The sequence below is a fragment of the Typopeltis vanoorti genome, chromosome 12, assembly GCF_054136105.1.
Source record: "Typopeltis vanoorti isolate ZY-2024b chromosome 12, IOZ_Tvanoo_1.0, whole genome shotgun sequence".
NCBI lineage: Eukaryota > Metazoa > Arthropoda > Arachnida > Uropygi > Thelyphonidae > Typopeltis > Typopeltis vanoorti.
In genome coordinates this window covers 87,205,834-87,231,742 of record NC_143560.1, presented here as the reverse complement: position 1 = coordinate 87,231,742, position 25,909 = coordinate 87,205,834, and the positions used below count along the sequence as shown (strand labels likewise).

The 25,909-nt window shown below is 34.7% G+C and overlaps 1 protein-coding gene across 1 annotated transcript in view; it reads right to left on the bottom strand.

The window, feature by feature from the left end:
* LOC150100970 (putative ATP-dependent RNA helicase DDX10) overlaps positions 1-25,909 on the bottom strand; it is a 293,342-nt gene that overhangs the window by 126,780 nt on the left and 140,653 nt on the right. The window contains exon 10 of the mRNA XM_090401236.1: positions 23,329-23,413. Within this exon, the coding sequence (XP_090257362.1) occupies positions 23,329-23,413 (85 nt within the window). The remainder of the gene's footprint in view (positions 1-23,328; positions 23,414-25,909) is intronic.

The window sequence follows — 25,909 nt, the reverse complement described above, 5'->3', positions numbered from 1 at the left end:
AATGTTAAAAATTTAAAAAAAAAAAGAAAAAAATGGTATGTTGACAAAACAAAGTAACAAATTCTTTAATTCTCATTATACATTACATGTAATTATAAAGAAATAGGCTTTCTTTTAACTGAGTTTAAAATGCATGTCATAGCACAGCTCATTACAACTCAGTTTGTGTTTTCTTTCATTTAGTGCTCATAATGAAAGGTAAATAATTTAAGAGGGAAGAAAAATAATAAAGTTCGCGAAAACAAGAAAGTAGGTCGCACTCAATGTGGAGCCAGACTCACTTTTTACAATGCACTCAGTCAGATGATTCAGTCTGACTTGTCTTTGAAAGATAATTTTTTTTAAAATAACAGTATTAAAAAGAACCTGAATTATATAAAATTTTTATGCATTTAATTGCATTAAGGTAATTAATGATTTGAGCAGTGAAACTAAGCTTAGGACAATACTATATTACAGTTGTGTGCCTACCTAAGGGGCAAAGGTGTTCAAAGAATAAGATATATAGACGTACTGCAGTATTTAATCAGATTGTGTCAATTTTAATTTTTTTTATAATTATCAATTTATTTTGTTGATGAAATTATACTATAAGAAGCATACAATTATTATTATTATTACTTTTTTATTTTTAAAGAATAGATTGTCTATTACGTATGTCATACATACTGTATATACATGTAAGGTTAATGTTGAACTAAATGAATGCATTGATTTCATTAAAAATTTATAGGACGTGATGACTGCCATTTAATTTAAATGCATATAAGACATTAAAATCTTACATATTTTCTTGCACTCTTCAAGTGTGTAAAATTTACTGCTTTCAAGCAAAGACTAACATGTAATAGCCTCATTTTTATTGCTTCATAAGTGAAACAAAAATTGGAAATGCGTCACAAGTGGAGCGAACAGAACCTTACACAAAAGTAAGATAAATCTATATGCTTTGTTAATCATTTATCCTAGCCTCACAAAATAAAATAAATTTTTATACATATAAGTATAATAATATACAGATGATCAAAAAAATCTAAATAAATAAAAATAAAAAACTTTTATAGTATAATTACATTAAACACATCTCTACAGTCCTCTTATATTAAGGTTTCCTTGTGTTGGGGTTCTGCCATCATGTATATAGCATCCAGAACATGATGGCAGAACCCAGCACAAGAAAACCTTAATATACGAATACTGTAGTGATGTGTTTAATCTCCCAACTGGCCAGAATGTCTATAGATGTCCAGCTAAATCTGGATATGCTTCAGACTACATGTTGAAAGAACATGGATAAGAAGTGCAATTTGGAAGTTTGCCGTTTAGAAGGTGTGATGATCCCCCATGCTGAAGAGAACACTTAATCAGATTATCTCACATTCATAGCTGCGTCTCAGTTGCCTATAACAAGAAACACAGATGCTGGGTAACTGGATCTTAGTTGTATTGGATAGACTAAAAATATAGACTTTTTTTTTCTCTTTTTTATTGTACAATTCAATTTTAATGCCTGGACAAAATAAATATCCTTGCCTAGTTTATTCACTTAAATATTGCCTTACCCTCGAGAACTAATTTAATTTTTTTTGCTTTAATTTTTTCTAATGACTTACTCGACAAAACATTTTCTTTGTTCTCAAATTCATGACAATTATTTGAAATATTATTATTTAAAAAAAAAAAAAAAAAAACGGCTGTCAATTTTCCAAATTATGTTATTTTTATTTTTGTTCAAAATGATATTTTGAAGAATACATCACAGATTTCCTTTAGGATGTGTTTGGGCGACTTTGCTTTATAGAGAATGACATGAAATTCTTAAATCATATCACTAATTTTTTTTCTTTATGTTGTAATCTACTGTTCTTTGCACTTTCACCGTCTGGATTTTCCTGTATAATTGGTCATTACAAAAATCAAAAATAACAGTTTTGATTTGAACTGATATGTATATATTTTCTGCTAGTTCAGAGATTATTTAATTTGTTATTTTTCTCTAGTAATTGTTCCACACAACTTTAATTTTTCGATACAGACATTAGCTGGCGATTATTATAAATTAGCAAATTATAAATTGGAAAATATACATATTATTTCCTGATTATTATAAATCAGGAAATTATGTCCTATTGGGCAATAGGTGCAATTAATATTTAAAATCAAATGCAAAATAACTACATTCTTTCATATTTTTCTTCTGTTATCTGATTTTTTTTTCTTGTAGTACAAAGAAGAAATCACTGCACATAAGATGGGAGAATACAAGAGGGCAAAAATCTGTAAATTGATTACATTATAACTAATAGGAGAAATCATGTCAGAAAAAATTATTTATATAGTTCTAACATCAGCAGATATAACGACATTTTCTTCTAGGTTAGATACGTGGCATTGTTGAAGTAGCTAAACCTTGGTTACTATTTTACACTGGTATGTTCCCGAAGTGATTTACGTTTGTAACAGCTGTATTGTGAACAATTTATAAAATAAATTCTCTGAAAGATTGAATAGGTCTATAACCCCCCCCCCCTCAAAAAAAAAAAAAAAAAAAAAAAACGAAGACTGTGTAACGTATATGCTCCTTTTCTTTTAAAATAATTCAAATCCTCTTTATCAAGATAAATGTATCAAATCATTTATAATTTTTCGATAATAAAAGTGAAACTGATCCTGTAAAAGAAATGTCAGTATTTTTGTGTTCAGGATGTCTGCTAATCAACAACTGAAAATTGAAACAGGACATTCCTGATGTATTTTGCACTACAGCTTGAGGCACTTTAGTGTGACTTCTGGCAAAGTGTTCTCCCTTTTCTTTCTCAATAGTGGTAAGAGTAATCTAAGCCTTAACTTTTCCTCCAGCTAAGAGGATTATTATCAAGTATTTCTAAGATGTAGATTATTTCAAAAATAGCAACAGCAGCAGTAAAAGTAGTAATATTTAAATTTTTTTAAGAAAAAAAAAAATAGTACTTTCTTTTGAGTAGTATAAACAGTTTTACATGGTGAAAATATATCACAGTGTTTCTAAAATTTCAAATAATTTCAGCAGACAGTAGAATAGCTGAATTTAGATTGCAAAGAAAGAGTATAGAATTAGAAGCTTCACAGTACAACAATATTATTGCCTTATTTCTTTTGTCAAAACAGTAAAATGAAGTAATAAATTTTGAATACTATCTGGAAAAGCTGTCAAACCTGTAGAAATTTAGAGTAGTTATGAAATTGAGTTCCAGGAAAGTATAAGTGGGAGGGGGGGGGGGCATTAGAAAATCTTCAAAATGAGCATAAATTTCGAATCATTCCGTATATATCTTTCATATTATATTTTCAGCATATCTGCAGTGGTTATGCACTGGATATTATCATAATGTGCATCCTACACAAAAAAAAAAAAAAAAATAAATAAAAAAAATAAAAAAATGAAGGCAAATAGTCCCTGCTAAAATATCATTGGATATAAATTTTTGATACTAAAAAGACTCACAATCAGAAACTGAGTAATGCAATTTAACATCATTTGTTGTTCCTAAAAATAAAAAATAAAAAAATGTTTGCAGTGAAAAAAATTTCAATGCAAACATTTGAAAATTCGTGAAAAAAATTCTTTCTATAATGTAAGTAAAGTGAAAGAACAATCAGTGCAATTGTTCCGTTGCACTGATTTGAAGAATAAAACACAGAAAATTTACTATTACTGAATAGATTCATTGCAAAGGCTGATCAGTGGTCATTTCTGGATTGATTATTTTCGAACATGTGAAATTAGTTTCAATTTTTGGGAAGACACAATAAATCAATTGTGAGGGAAAAAAAAGTCAAATATCGTAGGACAGTGAAGGAAATTCCAAGTAACACAGTACACGAAAAGACAGGTGGCACAAAGGCCCCTCACCAACAGTTAATCCACTAATGGCTCTAAAACAGCTGTAAAAGGATTAACAGTGAAGGGAATGGCATGATAAAAGGTAGAATGCAGATGAAGTTTTGATCCATGAAAAAGGCTAGGGTGGAATGACTATTTCATTCACCTCGGCGGTTGGGAGGTTAATGTAGTTCCACAATAAAACTTTATTTTATTTTGTTAATTAATTTATATTTATGTATAATTTTTTTATTTATTATTTTTCTTCACCAAAGGTTATGCTAGGATAAATGATTAACAAAGCATATAGATTTATCTTACTTTTATATGGTGTCATGTAGCTTGTGTTCTGTTCATATGTAATTTTCCTGATGATGACCTCGATACAGAGGTCAAAACAACAAGTGTTATTTTAATAATTAAAAGTAATGCAATTACTCCAACACGTGCTTTTGTTTCCATAAATTCTTCACAACAAATGCTGACCAAAATTGTAGGATGGACTTGATCAATAACAATGTTCAGATATTCCTTGGAGGACACCTGACCTTCCACCAATATCAGGGGGACCAGTTCTGTACCAACAGAACATGCCCCACACTATGGCAAGCTGAATTCATTGCATCGTGGGGGCTCCCACCAAACTCTCTGCCTACTGTTGGTACAGAACAAGGTGTACTGTGACTCATCAGACCACATGACTATTTTTTTTTCCAGTGTCCAGTCACAGTGTTCCTGACACCACTGTAGACAAACTTTCTGGGTCTTCAGGGAAATCAGTGGCTTCCATATAGGCATATGACTGCAGTACACAGGAAGTTCTGTTTATCTGTACAATGTTCCTGATAGACTGCCTTAGGAACACAGTTATGCCTCTTAGATAAGCAGTATGGATTTAATTTTTCCACTAATTAAACACTCAGGATATCTCACTTTTTAAGAGCCGTCAGCTCTGCTGTTTTCAAAATCATGGCTCAAACCTGTTGGGCACCCATAATAAGCTCTTTATTGAAAAAATCCAGGTTTTTCACATTAATTCTCCCACACTGCCTCAAACCACCCCCTCCTTCCTTTAACAGCCTAGCAGCAGAAGTATGCACATCGGGGAAAGAAGACATCCAAGCAAGGTATGTTCGAAATTTCTTCCTCTATTATTCTGCACATATTTGTCTCTATAATACATCAGTAATGCCCTAAGAATTTTTGAGTAGAAAGCCAATGACACAAAAAAAGGGGCACTCCTAAACGAAAGCAGGCAAAATAGCCATTCAAAATAACTTTTTCATTTGCAAAAAATATTCAAAATTTTTTGTTTGCTCAACTGTTGTAAATTAATGCTTTATTTAAATCATTTATGTGCACATACAACCTCTGTCCAAAAAGAAACAGAACTTTTGATAGAAAATAAAACACAGACCAATTATAATTATTCAAATCATTTATTTCAATCAATATACTCTCCCTCAGATTCGATACAGCGTTTGGCATGGTCAATTAATTCATTAAATGAGTTTTTATATCAGTTTTTGGGATACTGTTGAGGGTTGTGGTTACTGCTGCTTGAACGTTTTCAATGATGTCATATCACTTTCTTTTCATCAGCAAATGAAGTCAGGGGAAGAGAAAGAAGTCACAGGGTGCTAAATCAGGTGAATACGGCGAGTGATCCAACACACACACACTTGGTTTTTGCTCAAAAACTGTCTCACAATGTTCGAACGATGAGATGGTGCATTATTGTGTAAAAGTGACCAGCTGCCTGCATCACAATATTCATGCCATACGCAACAAATTCTCACTATCAATCGCTTCAAAACTTCAAGATAAAACTCACCATTGGCCAGGCGGAATAAATTCTTTGTGGATAATGCTCTTGGAATCATAGAAACAAATCTGCATTGTCTTTACTTTTGACTTCTCAAAGTGACTTTTTTTTCAGACGCCCCTCTTCTGGTGTTCTCCACTCAGCACTCTGGCGCAGGCTCATACTCAAAACACCACGTTTTGTCACCAGTAACGATCATTTCAAGGAAGTTTGAGTCCTTAAGAGTTTTAACAAGGTCCTTGCAGTGTTCAATTCGATACATTTTTTGGTCGTCAGTCAACTTGTGGGAAACAAATCGTGAACTCAATTTACAAAGGCCCAAACTCTCAGTCAAAATGTTGTGCACTTGATTTTGGAATCCCCAATTCATCTTCAATCAATCTCAAGGACGATTTTGGGTTTTCTTTGATGAAATCGTGCACTTTTTGGATGTTAACTTTGCTCAGTCCAGTTTTTGGACAGCCCGGCTTTTCGTTGTCCTCAAGCATCTCATGATCACTTTGAAATCGTTAAGCCACTCGTAAACTCGAGTACAGGATTAGCATTCAACACTGTATGCTTTTTGAAGCATTTGTTGTGTTTCGGTAAAACTTTTACCAAGTTTAACACAAAAGTCAATCAGAGTTGTCTGTTTGAAACACATTTTCCGACTGTTGGTCAAAAGACACTGTCACTCTTGGCATTATAACTCGGCTTCTAATGAAACAAATGTCATAAACAGTTGACACAACACTAATGAAGGTTGCTGCTTTCGACAAAAAAAAGATACAACAGGTGGTGCCACCAGTTTCTTCTATTTTCGAAAAGTTTGGTTTCTTTTTGGACAGAGGGTGCATAATGACTGCATAAGAATGTTATTAAACCATTACAAGCACCTACAAGAGAAGAAAAAAAAATTATTCACTATAACAAGAGTGGTATTGCACATAATATACATGTGTCATACAATACCGGGATAGTTCTGTAGTATATGTTAACATCTATCAGGTCAACATCACAGAAAGGATTCTAAAACTGAAAAATATTTTTCATACTGCACAATCTTTGCTTCATACAGATATTAGACAAGGCCCAACAAAACAGTAAGAAAAATACATAATTCCAATAACAGACAAAAGCTAAGTTTATGTGAATGGAGTCCACCAACTTTTTTTTTTACCAATCAGCAGGCATTACATTAATGGATTTATTTATTAATTGAAAAGCTAAATTTGACAGAATAAACAAATTAGACATAACTAGATAAAAGACAAGGATGATGGTTACATTTAGATGAGATTTTTAAACTTGAGCCAAAAAGTTCTATGAGATTAGGCAACCAATGTGGAAAGTAATTTGGTTTTCACTTTCCACACCTTCCCCAATCTCACATTAGTTTTCAGCTCATTTTTAAAAATCTAAAATCTAAATATAATCATCATATTTATTTTCATATATTCAGATATATCTGATTTTATATTCTTTCAAATATAGCTTTTAAATTAATAAATAAACCCATTAGGAAAGGAGGAAAGAGCTGCAAAAGAAATCAAAGACAATAAAGGTGACATGAAAATTGAAGAAAACAATATTCTGAATTGTCCAGAGCAATTACTTTGAAAGGCTCCTAAATGAAACAAGCAGTGACAACATGGTGGTAGAAAATACCCAACAGGAATACATAATAAAGCTTGAAGTATAAAAATATATCAAAAATCTGAAATGTAGAAAGGCAGATAGAGCAGATGATATTCAACCAGAAATGCTCAAATATCAATGTGTGAAAGTTTTTCCAGTGATATCAACATGGTTGAATTCCAGATGATTGCAGTCCTTACTGACTGTTCCTAGTAAGATTTGGGCAAGTATAAATATGAAAAATTGTGGAAGGGAAGCTGAAAGATTGAAGTGCAAGTTGGATTTAGGCCAAACAGAGCTGGAGTTAGGATCAGATTTTCACTTTAAAGACAAATAGCTGAGAAATCATGGGAATATAACAAAGATCTATATCTAAGTTTTGTAGATCTAGAAAAGGCATAAGACAAGGTGCCAAGAGACAGTTATGCGGTGTAAATAGAACACTATATAGAGCAATGCACAGTCTATATGTGAATTGTAAGTCAGCAGTTAGAATTCAAGGAGGTACAGAAAGATGGTTTGATGTTAAAACAGGTAGGAGACAAGATGCACATTATGAAGGAAAGTGGTATTAAACCTCATATCACAATTGAGATGTGTAGATGATTTTGTTATGCAGATGATGGTATACTTTTAAATAAATCCAGTATGCCCGCAGAATTCTCTGACTAAACCGAATAACTACTGTAATAAATGTGGCATAAAAATTGACAATAAAAAGACAAAGATAATAATACTAAGAAATACAGGGTGTTCGGGATAAATTTGACAGTTTCGTAAGGAAAAAGAAAATCTTCTTTGTATCTATTAAATTTAATAAATTGACAAAAAAACATTACAGGCAGAGTTAATTACAATACTATCAACAAGATTTACTCAAAATAACCACCATTAGCATCGATCACAGCTTCAATTCTGCTTTGGAACCTCGAACAAGCTGATGCTACAGTCTCCCTGGGAAGGGCTGCAAAAACTGTTTTAATTTTATCCATTAACTGGGCTTTTGTATTACTGGAAGTGCGATTGGTGTCTTTTTCAACTGCGCCCCATACAAAATAATCCATGGGGTTAAGGTCTGGGGAGTTTGGAGGCCAAACATTTGGACTGGTGAAGTCGTAGAAATTTTCAGACAACCATTTTTGACTTTTCCCAGAGGTGTGGCAAGGGGCCGAATCCTGCTGCCATACATACGGCCTACCATTGGCTACCCTTGTTATCCAGGGCTTGACTACAGTTAGCAACTCCACGAACAAAGCCCGAATTCCAATGCCAGGGTTCTTCAACACCTGTTCCTGCAGATTTGCGAGGAATTCTGCTGTACGAACGCAATCAGATCGTCTGCTAGGGATCTTTCTTCTTGCTACTCCTCGTAGCAAGAAGAAAGATCCAGACTTGCAATGGTGACTACTCCTCGTAGTCACCATTGCAAGTCTCTAGTTCATGCCTGATTGTTTTTACTGTATTCAGGGAGCATTGGGCAGCAGTCGTAATATCCTTATTTTGATGGCGGGCACGAATCATCATGATACAAGTTATTCTCTTCCATGATTCAGGTGGGTTCCAGCTATCCATCCTTTCTGACATCTTGTATATGAATGAAGAAGGGTCCAAACTTTTAAATGAAGAGAAGTGTGTGTTAATACATGTAACTTACGGAAAAATATAATTAATTATAAATATGTCAAATTTATCCCGAACACCCTGTATAGAAGACATCAACTGCATTCTGAATTGAGAACCTAGAGAACAATTATAATATTTCAGCTATATAGGTGCAATTTTTAGTGAACATGACAAATTAAATTCCTCATGTGGCAGATCTGGTATGGTAATAAGTCAAATGTATAAATTAGGCAAAACACTAAACTAGCTGTATATTAGACAGTGATCAAACCAATTTTAACTCAGGGATCTGAGAACTCAGAAATAAAACACTTGATCCAAGTCTGAAGCCCACACATATGAGCATTCAGGGAAAGATTATGGAAGTGAAACAGATGGTATCAATGGTAACACCATATTAAAAATGAGGATATTAGGAAAGAACTTGACACTATTTACATTCAGGAATGTGTTAGATGAGCTAATCTCAGGTGGTATGTCACTTACACAGAATGGGAAAGGGAAGGTTAGGAGAGTAAATGTGGTTTACCAGGGTGATAGGAAAAAAGATCCATAGGAAGAACAAGATCTTGGCAGATTAACACAGTAAAAAGTACCTTAGTAGACAGAAATCTACAATCCGATAATATTCGAATCTTCACAGATAAAAGATTAATTTGGAGGAAATCTGTTGATAGTAAATTAGTAATGATGTTACCTTTTCATCTAGTACTATCACAATATCATGTAACCCCATCCCCAACCCCAGAGGGTACAGGCTAGAAATTTGATTATGATAAACCCATTAATACAGAGCCTACTGGCTGGTAAAAAAGGGACAGCTACACTCACATCAAACTTAGCTTTTATTTATCATATTACATCTAAGGAACTACTACATGAAACTTATGTTTCAGAATATTCAAAATAATAATTATAGTTTTTAGCAAAGAATATTTTCATATATATATATATATATATAAAAATCTGAAAACACACCCCAACTCAACATCACCAGAGTTAAAGATCGGTCCTATCAACATAAGAAGCCTGAATGGCAAAGAAAAGGAGCTAGCTGAGGAATTAGATAAGTACCAGATCGACATAATAGGAGGTGACTGAAACAAAAAAGACAAAAACTGGTGAGATCTTTCTGAGCAATAAATACAAAATGTTATATTCAGGCAATGACAATCAAGGAAAAGAAGGAGTACCCATAGTATTCAACACAAAATATGAGGCTAATCTTCTTGAATGGCAGGCTGTCTCAAGTAGAGTAATGTGGGCAAATATGAGAATGGGGAACTGGACAATGAGACTTATTTGTGCCTATGGTCCCAAATAAGTCTCATTGTCCCAAAAAAAAAAACAGAAGGTTCTACTAAAGTAAGTGGAGGAATTTTTTGATGCTTTAGAAAAAGCAACTGACACAATCAAAAAGGAAAAGTTGTTCCTTGTTGGGGATCTTAATAGCAGAGTAGGAAATGATTGTCAGACATACAAAAATATTTTGGCTCTTTTCTCCAAATTGGGAAAATTTGAAGAAAAGAGCAAAGCTAATAATAATGGCAAATACCTGTTAGATTTCTGCTCAGGACATGAACTGGTTATTACTAACACCATGTTCCAACATAAAAATGTGCACAAATTCACATGGAAAGAGGAGGCAAGGAATAAAAACGATCTCACTGACTATGTTATTGTTGACAATGATGTTCTCCCACTGGTGCAAGACACCAGAGTGTAAAGAGGATTTGAAGTCGGAAGTGATCACCATCTAGTCTTGAGCAGGATAAAATTGAATTTCATATTGAAAAGAAGAACATGTAAGAGTTTTAAAGCGAATAAAAGTTGAGCAGCTCTCAGATGTGAACTGTACACTAAAATTCACAAATATTATTCAAGAAAAATGAAAGAGTTTGAGAACAGAAACTAAACCTTGAAGATTCAGTGGCAAGCCCTAAAGAAAACATCGATTGATTCAGCCAGAGAGGCATGTGGTAAGGTGGTCTGCAAGGATAGAAAAATCAAAACTCCAATGTGGACACAGGAAGTTAAAGAGGCAGCAAAGTAAAAGAAGAAAGCATATCAAAAGCTCCTGGCAAACAAGTCAGCTTGTGCTCTTAGAGAATACAGAGACAAATGTAAGAAAGCTAAACACTGTGTAAAACTGGCTAAACAAAAGTCATGGGAGGACTTTGGCAGGAACATAGAAAACAAATATCAAGAAGGTGGCAAGATATTCTGGAGGTTGTTGAAAAAGGTCAGAAACAGAGGAAAGAGTGCTGTAAAAGGAATTAGAAATGATAAAGGTGACATGAAAACAGGAGAAAAAGATATCCTTGAAGTATGGAGTAATTACTTCAAAAAATTGCTAAATGAAACAAGCAGTGATGACAGCACAGTGGTAAAAAACACTGACCAGGTATGCAGTCAGGAACACATATCCATACTTGAAGTGGAAAAAAGCCATTAAAAGCCTGAAATGTGGAAAGGCAGCAGGAGTAGATGATATTTGATCAGAAATGCTTAAGTATTGAGGTATAAAAGTCTTACAGTGGCTGCACTGCATAGTTCAGAAGGCTTGAACAGAGGGACGAATTCCAGATGATTGGAGTAGAGCTCTCATACTACCCTTATATAAAAAGGGAAATAAAACAATGTGAGAATTACAGAGGTATTTCACTACTGAGTGTTCCTGGTAAGATATATGCAAATATACTTGAGAAACGGTTAAGAAGGATTGTGGAAGAGAAGCTTGGTGAAGAGCAAGCTGGATTCAGCCCAAACAGAGGTTGTGAGGATCAGATCTTCACTTTATGACAAATAGTTGAGGAATCATGGGAATATATAACCAAGATTTGTATATAAGTTTTGTAGATCTGGAAAAGGCATATGACAAGGTGCCAAGAGAGAAGCTATTCAAAACGCTACAGTTATATGGTGTCAATGGGGCATTATATTAAGCAATACTTAGTCTTTATTTGAGTTGTAAGTCAGCAGTTAGAATTGAAGGAAGTATAGGAACGTGGTTTAATGTTAAATCTTGTGTCAAACAAGGATGTACATTATCCCCTCTCTTATTCATTATCTATATGGATCACATTATGAAGAAAAGTGGTATTAAACCTGATATCAAAATTGGAGATGTTAATGTCAGCTCTTGGCTTTATGCAGACGATGTTATACTTCTAAATAAATCTGCTACAAGTCTGCAAGATTCCCTGACTAAACTGAATAACTGTTGTAATAGATACGGTATGAAGGTCAGCATTAAAAAGACAAAGACAATGAAAATAGGCAGAAACATTGAAAATATCAACTGCATTGTGAACTTACAGAACAAGTAAAACATTTCAGCTACTTAGGCACGATTTTTAGTAAGTTAAATATGGAAATTGACAACAGAATCAACAAAGCTGGTATCGTAGGAAGTCAACTGAATAAATTCATATGCAATAAGAGAGAAATTAGCCAAAACACTAAATTAGCTGTATACAAGACAGTGTTTAAACCAATTTTAACTTATGGATCTGAGAGTTGGGTCAGAAGTAAAACACTTGACCAAAGAGTAGAGATATGAGAGTCCTGAGAAAGATTAGGGGCATGAACAGATGGCATCAATGCAATATCATATTAAAAACAAGGATATTAGGAAAGAACTTGATATTGTCAGCATCCAAGAATGCATTAGCAGAGCTAATTTCAGGTGGTATGGTCACTTATGCAAAATGGGAGAGGAAAGATTAGCAAAACAAGTGTTTTCTGCCAGGTTGGCAGAAAAAAGACCTAGAGGAAGACCAAGTTTAAAGGTGGATTGATACCTTAGAAGACAGAAATATAAAAACTGATAATATTGGAGTCTTGACATTTAACAAACTGATTTGGAGGAAAATTGTAGATAGGAAGTTAGTAATGGTGTAAATTTTCATGTAGTACTATCATATCCTGTACACTCCTTGAGGGTACTCCTTCAGGAATTTGATGATGATTCAATTTCTGTCATTTCATTTGTGAACTGTAGTCCGTGTGGTTGTGAAAGGTGTTAGGGATTTGGTTACAACAAGGTTCAATTGCAAATGTATCTTTCTATTTTTCAGAGAAGGATGTTATGAGAAGCATGGAATATCTGATGATTATGATTCATATTTACCACATATCATATTCTAATAATTTCTTATTTCCAAAAAAAAAACTTATTTGAAAAATAGATTTCAGGATATAATTAGATGCATTAGGAATGCAGCTATGGGAATACAATAAAGCTGAACAATTTATGATATTATTACTCTAGTATGAAATTTATTTTTTTATAACACTTAAATTTGCTTGCCTTGAGCCTGTGTAGCTCAGCAGATGTGGCGTTTGCACACCGGCGCGCTTGGCCGCACGAAGGAAGACTTGGTTTCGAGTCTAGTCGGTGACTAGAGGAAATTTTTCTAAGCCTTTTTTTCGACCGGTTCCCGAGTTAGTCGATCTCTGGCACGGGCAAGCAGGTTTTTCCTCCCGGAAACTCGGGTTTTTCATCCTGTAAACTCAAGAAAATCGACCGTAGAACCCACATTATTTCAGACATTAAATATATTGTGTTAGGGTTAGGGACCACGAGATGGCGGCACATTTGAGCCGTCTCTCTTCACTGCGTACCGCTTAATTAGTGATAGCCTTGGGCCATCTGTCTCTGATTGGGTACCAGTGGAGATTGAACTGCCCACTCAGTCTCCAAAAGTTAGATAGGGCTAAATGGCCTCGCCTACTCCCGTATACGGGAATTAAAAGGCGTTAGCTGAGCTGAGCTGAAATTTGCTTGCCTTTGTATCCAAGAAAGAGAATAAATAAAAACGTAAATAATATAATTATATGTTAAAATGGTTTGTAACTTAAGTTTATGTTATAAACGATTGCTGAGACTTCAGCAAGAAGTCATTGCAATTTACTGCTAATAGTCCAACATATGGGGCTCGCAGTTTTCAAATTTTAAGAACTGTGCTTTCAGCCAGCATATATCAAGAATCATTCCTTTAGATTTACAGGGTAGAAACTGTATAATAACACTGTTTTTCTTACTTGACTATTTATTTTACAAACTGTATGTCCTACCCTAAAAGAAAAGCTCTATATCAGTTTGAAGCGAGTGCACACATGCATAGACATCTAAGAAGCAGTACTACTTGTATCAACAGCTGAGTGTGTGTGTGTGTTGGGGGGGGGACTGAATAGTTTAGAGAGAGAGAGAGAGTATAATAAAAGCTATGACTGGAATGGAGAATCAACAGATTTATCTGAGGGTTTCTTTCATATGGTGAAAGACTACCATAAGAAATAAATCTGAAATACTGTTTTCAATGGACAGACTATATTACACATAGTTGGAAGAAAGTTATTTCTCTTAGTAACTGGACTATTACTACTGTCCATAAACTAGCACATATTTTGTACTGATATAAACTCTACTAAGGAATAAGTTTTCTATATAGTGTTCTGCATGTGACTTCTGCACAATTTTAGATTCTCTATAGTAAAATATACTGAAGACAAGGGAGAAACAGTATTCTGAAGACAGAATTTAGGAACAGCTCAAAGCACAAAATTTATTTTAAATAAATTTTCAAGTTACTGTTTTATACACCAAAGATTTTTCTTTATGGATGTTTCCAGCAGCAAGGTGAATCTTTGGTAAAACCTTTATATTTAAGGCTGATGAGGTAGGACATGTTTTTCATTTTATTTTCAAGTTAAGAGATTCCCTTCTGAAGATGGATGCTGGTTTTGATTTAAGGTAACAGGAGTTATCATTTGAACTGATTATATTTACATGTGATTGTAATGGAGAACTGAATTTGGCAAAGCTTAAAAGAATGAACAAAAAGTTTTTCCATTGTGTAATTGTCAAACTTGAAACTTAATTTTTATTTGAAATCAATTTTTATGTAAATAATTATAGGTGTATAAATTTATAAGAAATTTTTGAGATAAAAATAAGTTAATGTAATAAATTACATTTATTTCGAATATTAGAGGGGGGAACTATTATTCTTTTAAGATAAATAAGTAATTTTCGTAGAAAGGCTTATACGTTGATTATTAATTAACTGAATCGTCTGACCTTCCTAAAACGCTGCCGAGATAATCAGGTAATCCCAAATTGTGTGAAATGTAAGCACCATTTTTCTTTTCACAAAAGGCTCTCTGAATTTATAACCGCGCCAGCCATGCTCTACTACGGAAACAAATTGAGGCCACTCGCGTTCTCCTAGCTGACACAAACAAAGCTATTCGGACGGTTGAAGAAGAGCTTTCTAACACATTAAATCATGAGCTTTGCTCAATTTTATATGACATCACATGCACTGCGCCAGATAAAGAATTTGAGAAAATACGGGGTCGACATATCAAGAAATTTGAGAAATAAAAAAGAACTTGACCTCCAAACCAAAACTTCCAACCAACACTGTAGTCAACCTTCCTTCAGTTACGTTGAAGCCTGCAGCACTCATCGCTCTTTCAAGTGGCCACAACTTCACCATTGTTCCCAGAAAAATACCAGCTGAGGATATAATGATCTCGATTGAACGCGGGATCTGCCACCTCCCAAACCACATCGCCAACAATATTACACTGGATGTAGCTGGTGTTCTCACCAAAGCAAGACCATCAAAAAACAACATATCCAATAGTGAATATAAAGCGCTACAGGAAATGAAGAAAAACAAAGAAATAGTAATCACAAAAGCAGATAAGGGAAATGCCACCGTAGTACTCAACCAAACAGACTACACAGATAAGCTTAATGCTCTATTATTAGATCAGGCTACTTACCTCCCTAATGAATACAATCCCACCAACTAAAAAAATTAGAAAATTCCATAGGCTCCTTAAGGTCACGTCTTACAAAAAAAAAAAAAAAAAAAAAAAAAAAAAAAAAAAAAAAAAAAAAAACAGCTAACGCCTTTTTATTCCCGTATACGGAGTAGGCGAGGCCATTTAGCCCTATCTAACTTTTGGAGACTGAGCGGGCAGTTCAATCTCCACTGGTACCAATCAGAGATAGATGGCCCAAGGCTATCACTAATTAAGCGGTACACGGTGAAGAGAGAGACGGCTCAAATGTGCTACCATCTCGTGGTCCCTAACCCTAACATAATATATTTAATGTCTGAAATAATGTGGGTTCTACGGTCGATTTTCTTGAGTTTACGGGACGAAAAACCCTAGTTTCCGGGAGGAAAAACCCGCTTGCCCGTGCCAGAGATTGACTAACTCGGGAACCGGTCGAAAAAAGGCTTAGAAAAATTTCCTCTAGTTGACGACTAGACTCGAAACCAAGTCTTCCTTCGTGCGGCCAAGCGCCGTGGAATGCAAATGCCACATCCACTGAGCTACACAGGCTCTTTGGTCACTTCTTGGTCTGTAGAAGTTATTAACAAATTAAAACCATTTAACTCTATACCCCCCCCCCCCCGCATATATATGGACTCCCAAAAATATATAAAAAAAAATGTGCGATTATGTCTCATAGTGGATGGCATTGATTCCCCCACATACAAATTAGCTAAACATTTGGCCAAAGCCCTCACACACTATACTGGCAACACACCATCACACATAAAAAACTCAGCCCGCTTCAAAGCCAGCATAGAAAACCTTACACTCCAACATACTGACATAATGGTTGGCTTTGATGTCTCCTCCTTATTCACAAATGTCCCACACAAGGAAACTTTAGAGCTAATCCAAGCTAAATTTTCTCCTGATATCTCAGCCCTATTTCAGTTCACAATGAACTCAGGCTATTTCGCTTGGCAGGGAAAATTCTACAAACAAATAGAGGGGACAGCCATGGGTTCACCACTCTCCCCACCCTTGGCCAACTTTTTTTTTATGGAGACTTTTGAAGTTAAAGCCTTAAACTCTGCCCCACAGAAACCAACCATATGGCTTCGCTATGTTGATAATGTGTTTGGTATTTGGCCACATGGCTCTGATACACTCCTCTCCTTCTTAACACACTTAAACAACCAACACCCCAGAATCAAGTTCACCCTGGAATAAAGAGGAAAACAACAGCTTCCCTTCAGCCTGATGGAACCTTGGTTTACTCAGTTTATAGAAAACCCACCCATACAGGCAGATACATTCACCAACAATCTCCCCCCCCCCTTCGTCACAACAATATGGAGTTATTAAGACACTATACAAGAGGGCTAAACTAATCTGTTCAAATGACAATGCCCTAACCACTGAACTAAATCACATCCAACCACAACACTTTCTCAGCCAATGGCTACCTTCCCCCTCCCCCAATAAAAAAGATTCAAAAAATATTGAAACCAGTAAACCACAACCCTCCCCCCTTCACAATAAGGATTACTCTAAATCCATTACCATTCCCTACATCTGAGGCACCTCGGAAAAAAATTACCAAAATCTTAAAAAAAAAAAAAAAAAAAAAACTTGTTACAGACCATATAGAAAATTGGCATCCCTTATCCGCTCCACTAAAGACCAACCATTTCTCCTAGACCTACCTGGTGTATACCAGGTCCCTTGCAGCTGTAAGCTGTCCTACGTTCGCCAAACAGGCAGGACAGCGAATATCAGAATTTCAGAACACAAGGACTACATCCGTTTTCAACCAGTATAGCCACTCTGGTCTTGCAGACCATGCTCTGGATACATGCCACAGAATACGGTGGAAGAAAGCCACAATAACACACTGCAGCAAGTTCAAATTTGAAAGACTTTTCGTGGAATCAGCCTCAGCCCTAAGAAACATGCCAAACCTCAACAAATTTGGTTGCATGAGATTGCCCCAAATTTGGGAGACGTACATCAGGAGACATTCAGCCCAATAGCCAGGAATACTTACATAGCCCGCTAGAGGGGGCACCATCAGGACATTTAGGAGAAACAATAGCTTTCTTGCTTCATCCTCATTTACTGTGTGTAGTGCCTGTGTGCACGTGTCTTTATTTTAAGTTCCTTTGAAGATAGCAACATGACGTTGCCGAAATATTGGAAATATATATTAAAGTTTAATTTAATTTATATTCTAGTGTACGTTGTGAATTCCTTAAGTTAATTAATAATTAAGATAAATAAGATACTGGAAAGAATTCAATTACTCATGGTACATACTTCTTAGGTGCAGTAACCAAAATATAAATTTATTTAAATATATTTTCTTTTTAAACAATATAATTTGGTTGGCTAAATTTCTAACTGCCCATCTATCCTCAGTGGTATTTTTTTTTTTTTTCCCTTTTTCATTAATTTTATATATTCTTTATATTTTTTATTTATTTTTACATATAACTATTATTTTCAGGAAATAAGAACACATACTAAAATATTCCATCCATCCATCAGTGGCTTTAACAGGCACATAATCACCCATAGCCTTCCAAATATCCTTGGACTTCCCAATGGCAATACGAGGATAAGGCGGTTACCCCTATGCCTCCAAGTATTCTTGTCTGTAAATTATGCTTGTTTCTACTGGCTGGTTTGTCTGTTTTGAGGGATGAAAAATCCTCTACCTCTGTATGAGACCAACTAACTCATCATCTGTCGAAAGAGACCAGTTAAAGATTCCTCACATAATTGACGGGAATTGAACTTTCTGACCAAAGGGCTTCATCTACACTGACTGAGCTACGGAGACTAACTAAAGTATTAATTATAATAACTTTAATTAATATTTTCCTATATTTTAACAATGTTACATTGCCATCATCAGCGATCACAAAAACAATAATATGTGCACACATGCACTAACACTGGGCAATTAAGCTGAAGATATGCAATCATGGCCACTGGCGTGAAGATCTGAGGATGAATGCTTTCCAAATTTGGGGCAATCTTATGCACCTAAATTGTTGGGATTTGATTATTCCTCAAATCTGCCTCATCCCTGAGGCAGAGGAATAGATTCTCCTATTTGCTGCAGTGTAGTCCTGTCCTGTCAGGTGTCTTCTCCCTCCAGGAAATTGACTAGCATGTGTCTCCACCATGTCCTATTTTGCACCTCTTTGCTGCATTCCACATATGAGAGATAGGTCCAGTCTTCTATATTTTTCATCCACTCCAGTCTCTGTCTTCCTCTTTCCCTCAACAGTTCCCCGAGAAGTGCCCTTTGTAGGCAGTTATGTCTCTGAATATGTACAAAATAGCTGACTTTTCTCTTTTTAATTTCTTTCATCAGGCTTCTGTTTATGCCTACCATTTCTAATACCTCTTCATTTGTCTTTCCATGATATCCTCATAATTCTTCGCAGCATCCACATTTCAAAGGCCTCCAGTTTTTTCACACCCAGATTGGAGAGTGTCCATGTCTCTACTCCATATAATAATGTAGACCATATGTAGCATTTGGAGATTCTTAGTCTTGTTTTCAGATTTAATTCTCTAGATGTTAGTAGATTTTTCATATTGTTGAAAGTTGACCTTGCAATTTTAATCCTTTTTCTAATTTCATCTTCTGTCCTGCCATTCTCTGTGATCAAGTGTCTGCGGTATATGTATGTTTGCACCTTTTCTAATTTATTTCCTTTTATATTGATGCATATTTTTGGTATTTCCTTTTCTCTTGAAATTATCATGATTTTTGTCTTTTTAAAGTTGAAACTGAGGCCATACTGTTCGCTGTACTTGAGGGTTTCATCTATAAGAGTTTTGAGGTCATATTTGTTTTCAGCTAGAAGAACCGTGTCATATGCATATCTTAGGTTATTAATATTTCTGCCCCCTACAGCAATTCCTTTGAGGTTACTAATTTTATTATATATTTCTTCTGTATACAGGTTAAAGAGAATCAGAAAAAAGACACAGCCTTGTCTCACACCTTTCTGAACTGGGAATTCTTCTGTGGTCTCTATTTATTCTCAAAGATGCAGTCTGTTCCCAGTAAAGATTAGTTAATAGCCTAATCTCTTTTCCATCCATGCCTATTTTTAAAAAGATTTCAATTAATTGTTCATGTTGGACATTGTCGAATGCCTTTTTGTAATCTATGAAGCAGAGGTACACATCTTGTTTTTCTAGATATCTTTCTATGATGGTTCTGACGTTGAAAATACCTTCTCCTGTACCTACATTTTCCTTGAAGCCACTTTGTGCATCATTTATTTCTATGTTTATTTTTCTTTTATTTCTTTCAAGAATAATGTATAGGAGGACTTTTGACACTTGACAGATGAGGCTGATTGTCCTGAACTCTTCACATCTTGTAGCTTTTATTTTTTTGGGAATTGGAACGAAAATTGAGTGATTAATATCTTTGGATAGAAATCCAGTCTCATATATTTTATTGCATAATTTTGTTAGAAATTTCAGTCCTCCTTCATTGAGAGCCCTCAACCATTCTGCCAAGATGTTATCTATTACTGCAGCTTTATGTGGTTTTAGTTTTCTGACGGCATTTTCAACTTCACAGAGTAAAATGGATGGTCCTTCTAAATCAGTCTTTCATGAATATCATTTCTTTGTTGCTCATATAATTTCCTTGTGTATTCAATCCACCTTTCCATGATTTCTTTTTTATCCATTAGAATATGGTTTCTTGAGTCTCTAATTACACTTGCATGATTTGCTGTATTTGTCCTGCTTGTCATTTCTCTGATCTTTTCATACATTTCTCTGCTTTTGTGTTTTCTATCAAGATTTTCTATATCTATACATTGATTCTTAATCCATTCCTCTGGCTTTCCTGCATTCTTTTTTTATTTCTTTATTCATGCTTTTATATTCAGGTTTGTTCTTTAACTTTTTTCTCTGTTCCATCAATGTTAGTATTTTTTCATTCATCCAGGGTTTATTCCTTTTTAATTGTGGGAGTGTATTTTTGGCTGCTTCATTGATGCTATTCTTGAATGTTTGCCAGTTCATGTTAATTTCATCAATTGGTGTTCTATTTTCTGTGTGAGTTGTGGTGTCAGACTTGTTAAGGGATTTTGTGAATTCTTTTATAAAGCAGTCTTTAACTTCTTGGTTGTTAAATGAGTCTGAATTATAAGTTTCTATTATGAATGGTTGGCTTGGTATCTTAAGTTTTATTTTGATTTTTGCAATCACTGGGTTGTGGTCCGATCCTATGTCTGCTCCAGGATATGTTTTTTGTTTGTGTTATTGCATTTCAGAATCTTTTGCTTATTATTATATAGGCAATTTGGTTTCTATAGATGTCCCCAGGGCTTTTCCAGGTATATAGTCTTCTGGGGGGATGTTTTAAACAGTGTGTCGACAATTATTAGGTCATTGGTTTCACAGAATTGAATTAATCTTTCACCTCTTTCATTTCTGATTCCAAGCCCTTGGTTTCCCATGCAAAATGAGATTTTTTCTGAGCCCACTTTTGCATTTAGATTGCCCATCATTATAATAACATCATCGGATTTAGCACTGGAGATTGCAGTTTGGATGTCTTCATAAAACTGTTCCAACTCTTCATCTGGGTGGTCTTGGATTGGCGCATATGCTTGGATAATATACAGGTTGAATGGTTGTGGAGTTATTTTGGCTGTTATGATTCTGTCATTTATGGGCCAATATCCCTGTAGAGATTTTGCAATTCTATTACTTAGGACAAGCACTACTCCATTAAGGTGTAAGTCACTGCCAGAGTAGATTATAGTGTGTTTTTTCCTTCTTATTATGCTAGTATCTGTCCACCTCACTTCACTGATACCTGCAATATCAGTCTTCATCACTTCTAATTCCTGGAGTAGGTTAACTAATTTGCCTGCCTCGTAAAGTGTTCTGACGTTCCATGTTACTATTTTCAAGAGATTGCAGTGTAGTAGAATGGCCTTATTCCAGAATATCCTATGGTAAGTGTCCAGAGCATGGTCACCAAGTCTTGGGTAGCTGTAATGGTGGTACCAGATGCAATCCTCGTGTTCGGAAATTCTGATATTGGCTGTCCTGCCAGTTTAGCCCATAGTATCCGAAAATTAACAAAAATTCTAAGAAAATTGGCATGCCTTATCTGCTCCACCAAAGACCAGCCACATTCCCTAGACGTACCAGATCTTTAGCAGTTGCAAACTGTTCTAATGTTACCAATCAGGCAGAAAGCCAATATCAGAATTTCTGAACACAAGGATTACATCTGGTTCCACCATTATATGCTTTGGACACTCATCACAGAGTGTGCTGGAAGAAGGCCACTCTATTACAATGCAGCAAATACAATATGAGAGGCTATTCCTCGAATCTGCCTCAGCCCTGAAAAACTTTCCAAACCTTAACAAATTTGGGTACATGAGACTGCCCCAAATTTGGGAAGTACTCATCCTCAAATCTTCACAGTCCAATGACCAAGACCATCCAATCTAGCACACTAGGGGTACCATTTAGGACTCTAGGCCTGACCTTGGTTGCCTTTCTTCAGCCTCATTTGCCCAGTGTTAGTGCCTGTGATCCCTGATGATGGCAATATAACATTGTCAAAATATAGGAAAGTATCAATTAAAGTTATTATAATTAATATTTTAGTATACGTTGTTATTTTCTGAAAAATAATAGTTACGAGTAACTAATGTGTAAGTCTATCTACCAGAATTAATTTTTATGTAGTCTAGAAATCCAGCTCTACAGACCAAACACTGAACTTTTTCAAGCCATTTCAGGCCTCCAATGATGAGCAGGGCAGTGGTCTCACATAAGACAATAAAATCTCCCATCTAAAGATAATCACAAATATCCACCAAAGCAGGATTTAAATCCACAGCATGTTGTTTGGAGCAGATATGCTAATCACTCAGCCAACTAATTTAATATCCTTGTTGATATCTAGTAATGGGATGAAACATGGTAAGCTGAGGATTGGATACTGTCAGTTCTCTGCATTGGATACATCAGTCATCTCCACTTATCTAGCTCTGACTCTTTTTCTGTTTTTAGAGAAACTCTTGAGATACTTCCTCTCCAACATTCTATAATGCTAGTGCACTACAGATTCAAACAAGCTTTTGTGAATCAATATAAAAATAATAAACAAGCATATTTTGTGTTAATATGTACTTAAATGCAACGTTACTCCAATTTTTAAAAATTTCAGCATGCTCAATGATCATTACTCTTTCTCTTGCCTGCTCGATGGTGCAAGAACTTTAAAATGCTATATTTCAAAATCTAAGCTCTTTCTTAATTGTACACTACACTTATTGTTATTTTAAAAATCTTTTCACAGTATTTAATTTATAAATAATTCCCTACCTATCATTAGTTTAAATTTTCTTATTTAAAAAATATTAATTAAAAAAATAACTCACTACAGTTGTGTTCACCTTTTCCTTTGGAGCCCTTTACATATCAGTGTTTGAAAACTATTTCTTGAAATAAGAAGTGGAAAATTTTAAAACTTGTTTTTCATGAATTAAAGTCCTACATTGCAAAATAAACAGATAAATAAAAACCTCACCTTGCTGTTCTACCAGCTCTATGAATATATGTATTCACATCCTCTGGGCAATCCAATTGTATAACCCAATTAACTGCAGGGAAATCTTGGGAAAAGAGAAATGAATTACAACAGATTTTATTTTTTAAAAACCAATAGTGATTTCCAATATTAAATTTCCAAATATTAAAATTACTGTTTTTCACACATACAGGAAAAAATTGTGCCCTCCTGTATAAGGATGAACACTGGTTTGAAGCAGTAACTTTATAATAGTGAATACACCAGTATTTGCCATTTTGGAGATAGACAGATGTGTAGAAAAGTGACTATTCTCAAGTGATATGCAAATGTTATCTAGCAGTTTTACCAGCAGCAGTTTAGCTTTATTTTTTCTTACATTCGACTGTTGTTACATGCATAGGTTGATATTCCTGTATGATAAACATTTCTAGTAAATGGGATACTGGTGAGTTCCACTGTTGTATAACTGTAGGAAATCACTTGTATACAGTAACTATTACAAATCTGAGTGTTCATTTCTTTAAGTTTAAGGTAATATTGTAGCATATTTACTCATTGCAATACAATCTTCTAAAGTTATGGACTAAACAAGTAGACCAAAAAAAAAAAAAAAAGCACTAGTTACATTATGTTATGATGATTGGAATAAATAAATTGTGCTGAAAAGCATAAACACTTTTTGTAATTGCTTTTTTTCTTTGATGTGGTTTTTGTTGTGTGTTCTACAGGCATTTAAAGTAAATATGATCAAAACTATTTTTTGACTTTTATTTTTTTCATTCTGTAACATTTATAAACAGCTGAAAACATCACAATTTTTCTGAAAAGACTATACTTGCAGAACATGCAAAACGGAGTGAAAGGCTTTCTTCACTTTCACACGAACATTAACAAACATTCTTTTCATGGAAAATAGGTGGGTTGTACATTTGTTGTATAAACGTTTTCTAAAAACTGCTTAAATAAATATCAGTATGTAAGTTCACAAACTTAGAACAATTAAAGACAGAAACTTAAACTTCCATGAAATAAATTTATTAGCTGTAAAATGTTTGCCTACGTATGTATGTTAATAATGGAACACAATATAAAATTACAATAAAATAATCATTTTCAAAAAAACACCACTACAGTATTAATAGGATAACAGACAATCAGTAAAATTCCTAATTATTAAAAAAAAAATGCAATATAATAATCAAGAATTTGCATAAAAATGATATATTTCCCATAAAGGGAATAACAGAAGGCCATCATATCTGTTTAAGTTCTGTCAGTGTAGAAAGGTCTCACACTCTCTTTATATAAGCGCTCTGTTAAGAATCTATTTCCATGTAAAAGCTTAGTTTTCTTTTCTTCTAAAAAACTATGTTTAGTTAAGATAGAATGTTCTGCTATTCCAGACTGTCCCAGTTCATGGTACTGGATGTAAGATTTATGTTCTTTGTGACAGATTGTTGCAGATCATATCATATGCTTGAGCATATGAAAAATATCTGAAGTCATCCAAGCATTCAGAGTGTAATCCAAAGGAAGGTCCTTATGTTTTTGAAACACCGAGATTTTAATTTTTCGATATCAAACAGCTTTTTTTGTTTTTTTTTATCAGTTCAAGCAATTTTTCATCCATCAAGCAATTCTTTGATTTTTTCTCCATCAACACATTTAATTTTGAATGTACTGTCAGGCGTCAAATTAAAAAAAAAAAAAAGCCCTATTTCGTCAGCGTTGTAGATGTCTTCATCACTGAAACTTTTTCCTGATTTCTACCTAAACATGGTCAATTCATTCATTTGCCAATTATCAGATCTGCAGATCAAGATTTTCCATAATTTTTGCATAAATGATGTTGTTGTTTTTAAATGCTGGCTTGGTTGGCTGAGTGGTTAAGCATATCTGCTCTCCAGCCAAAAAGCTGCGGGTTCCGATCCCACTGTGGGCATGGATGTTTGTGATTGTCTGTGATAATACTAGTGGTGGTGGTGGTGGGCAGTAGATGGCATTGGTGTAGATGATGCGGTTCGCTGTAGTTGGCAGACAGAGAGTTGTAGAGTAGGTACCTTCCCTCAATGAGTCTTGGGACTTCCTGGAGGTTTCACATAATAATAATAAGTCAATCCAGCCAACTGTTGTTACGTGCAAAATCATCGCAGCCAAATTGTTTAGTACATTTTTCACTTGAGTCTTCAAGACTGGACCGTCTATTGAAAATCCGTACTTCTTTGTGTAATGAACTGTTGAAACAATGTTCCATCAGCATTTTTCAGCTTGCACTTTCTAAATTTTTTTGTTTCAGTAATATTGTTTTATAGTGCCAATTTGTAAACATCTTTATTCTTCCACAATGTTAATACTGTTCAAGAAGACAAAAGAAAACTTTTTTGCACACTTTAACATTTTTTGCGCTATGGTCTAACTCACGAATAATTTCGACATTTTTGCGATCGAAGAGACACTTTCTTTTAGTAGACATGTTTCCAATGGAAGAGTTCGTTTTTAACTGATTTTACAGTCTTGGCAGTGTTTGCATAAAGTAGAGAGGTAGGTAAAGTGGAGATGTTTCCCAAGGAGGAAATTA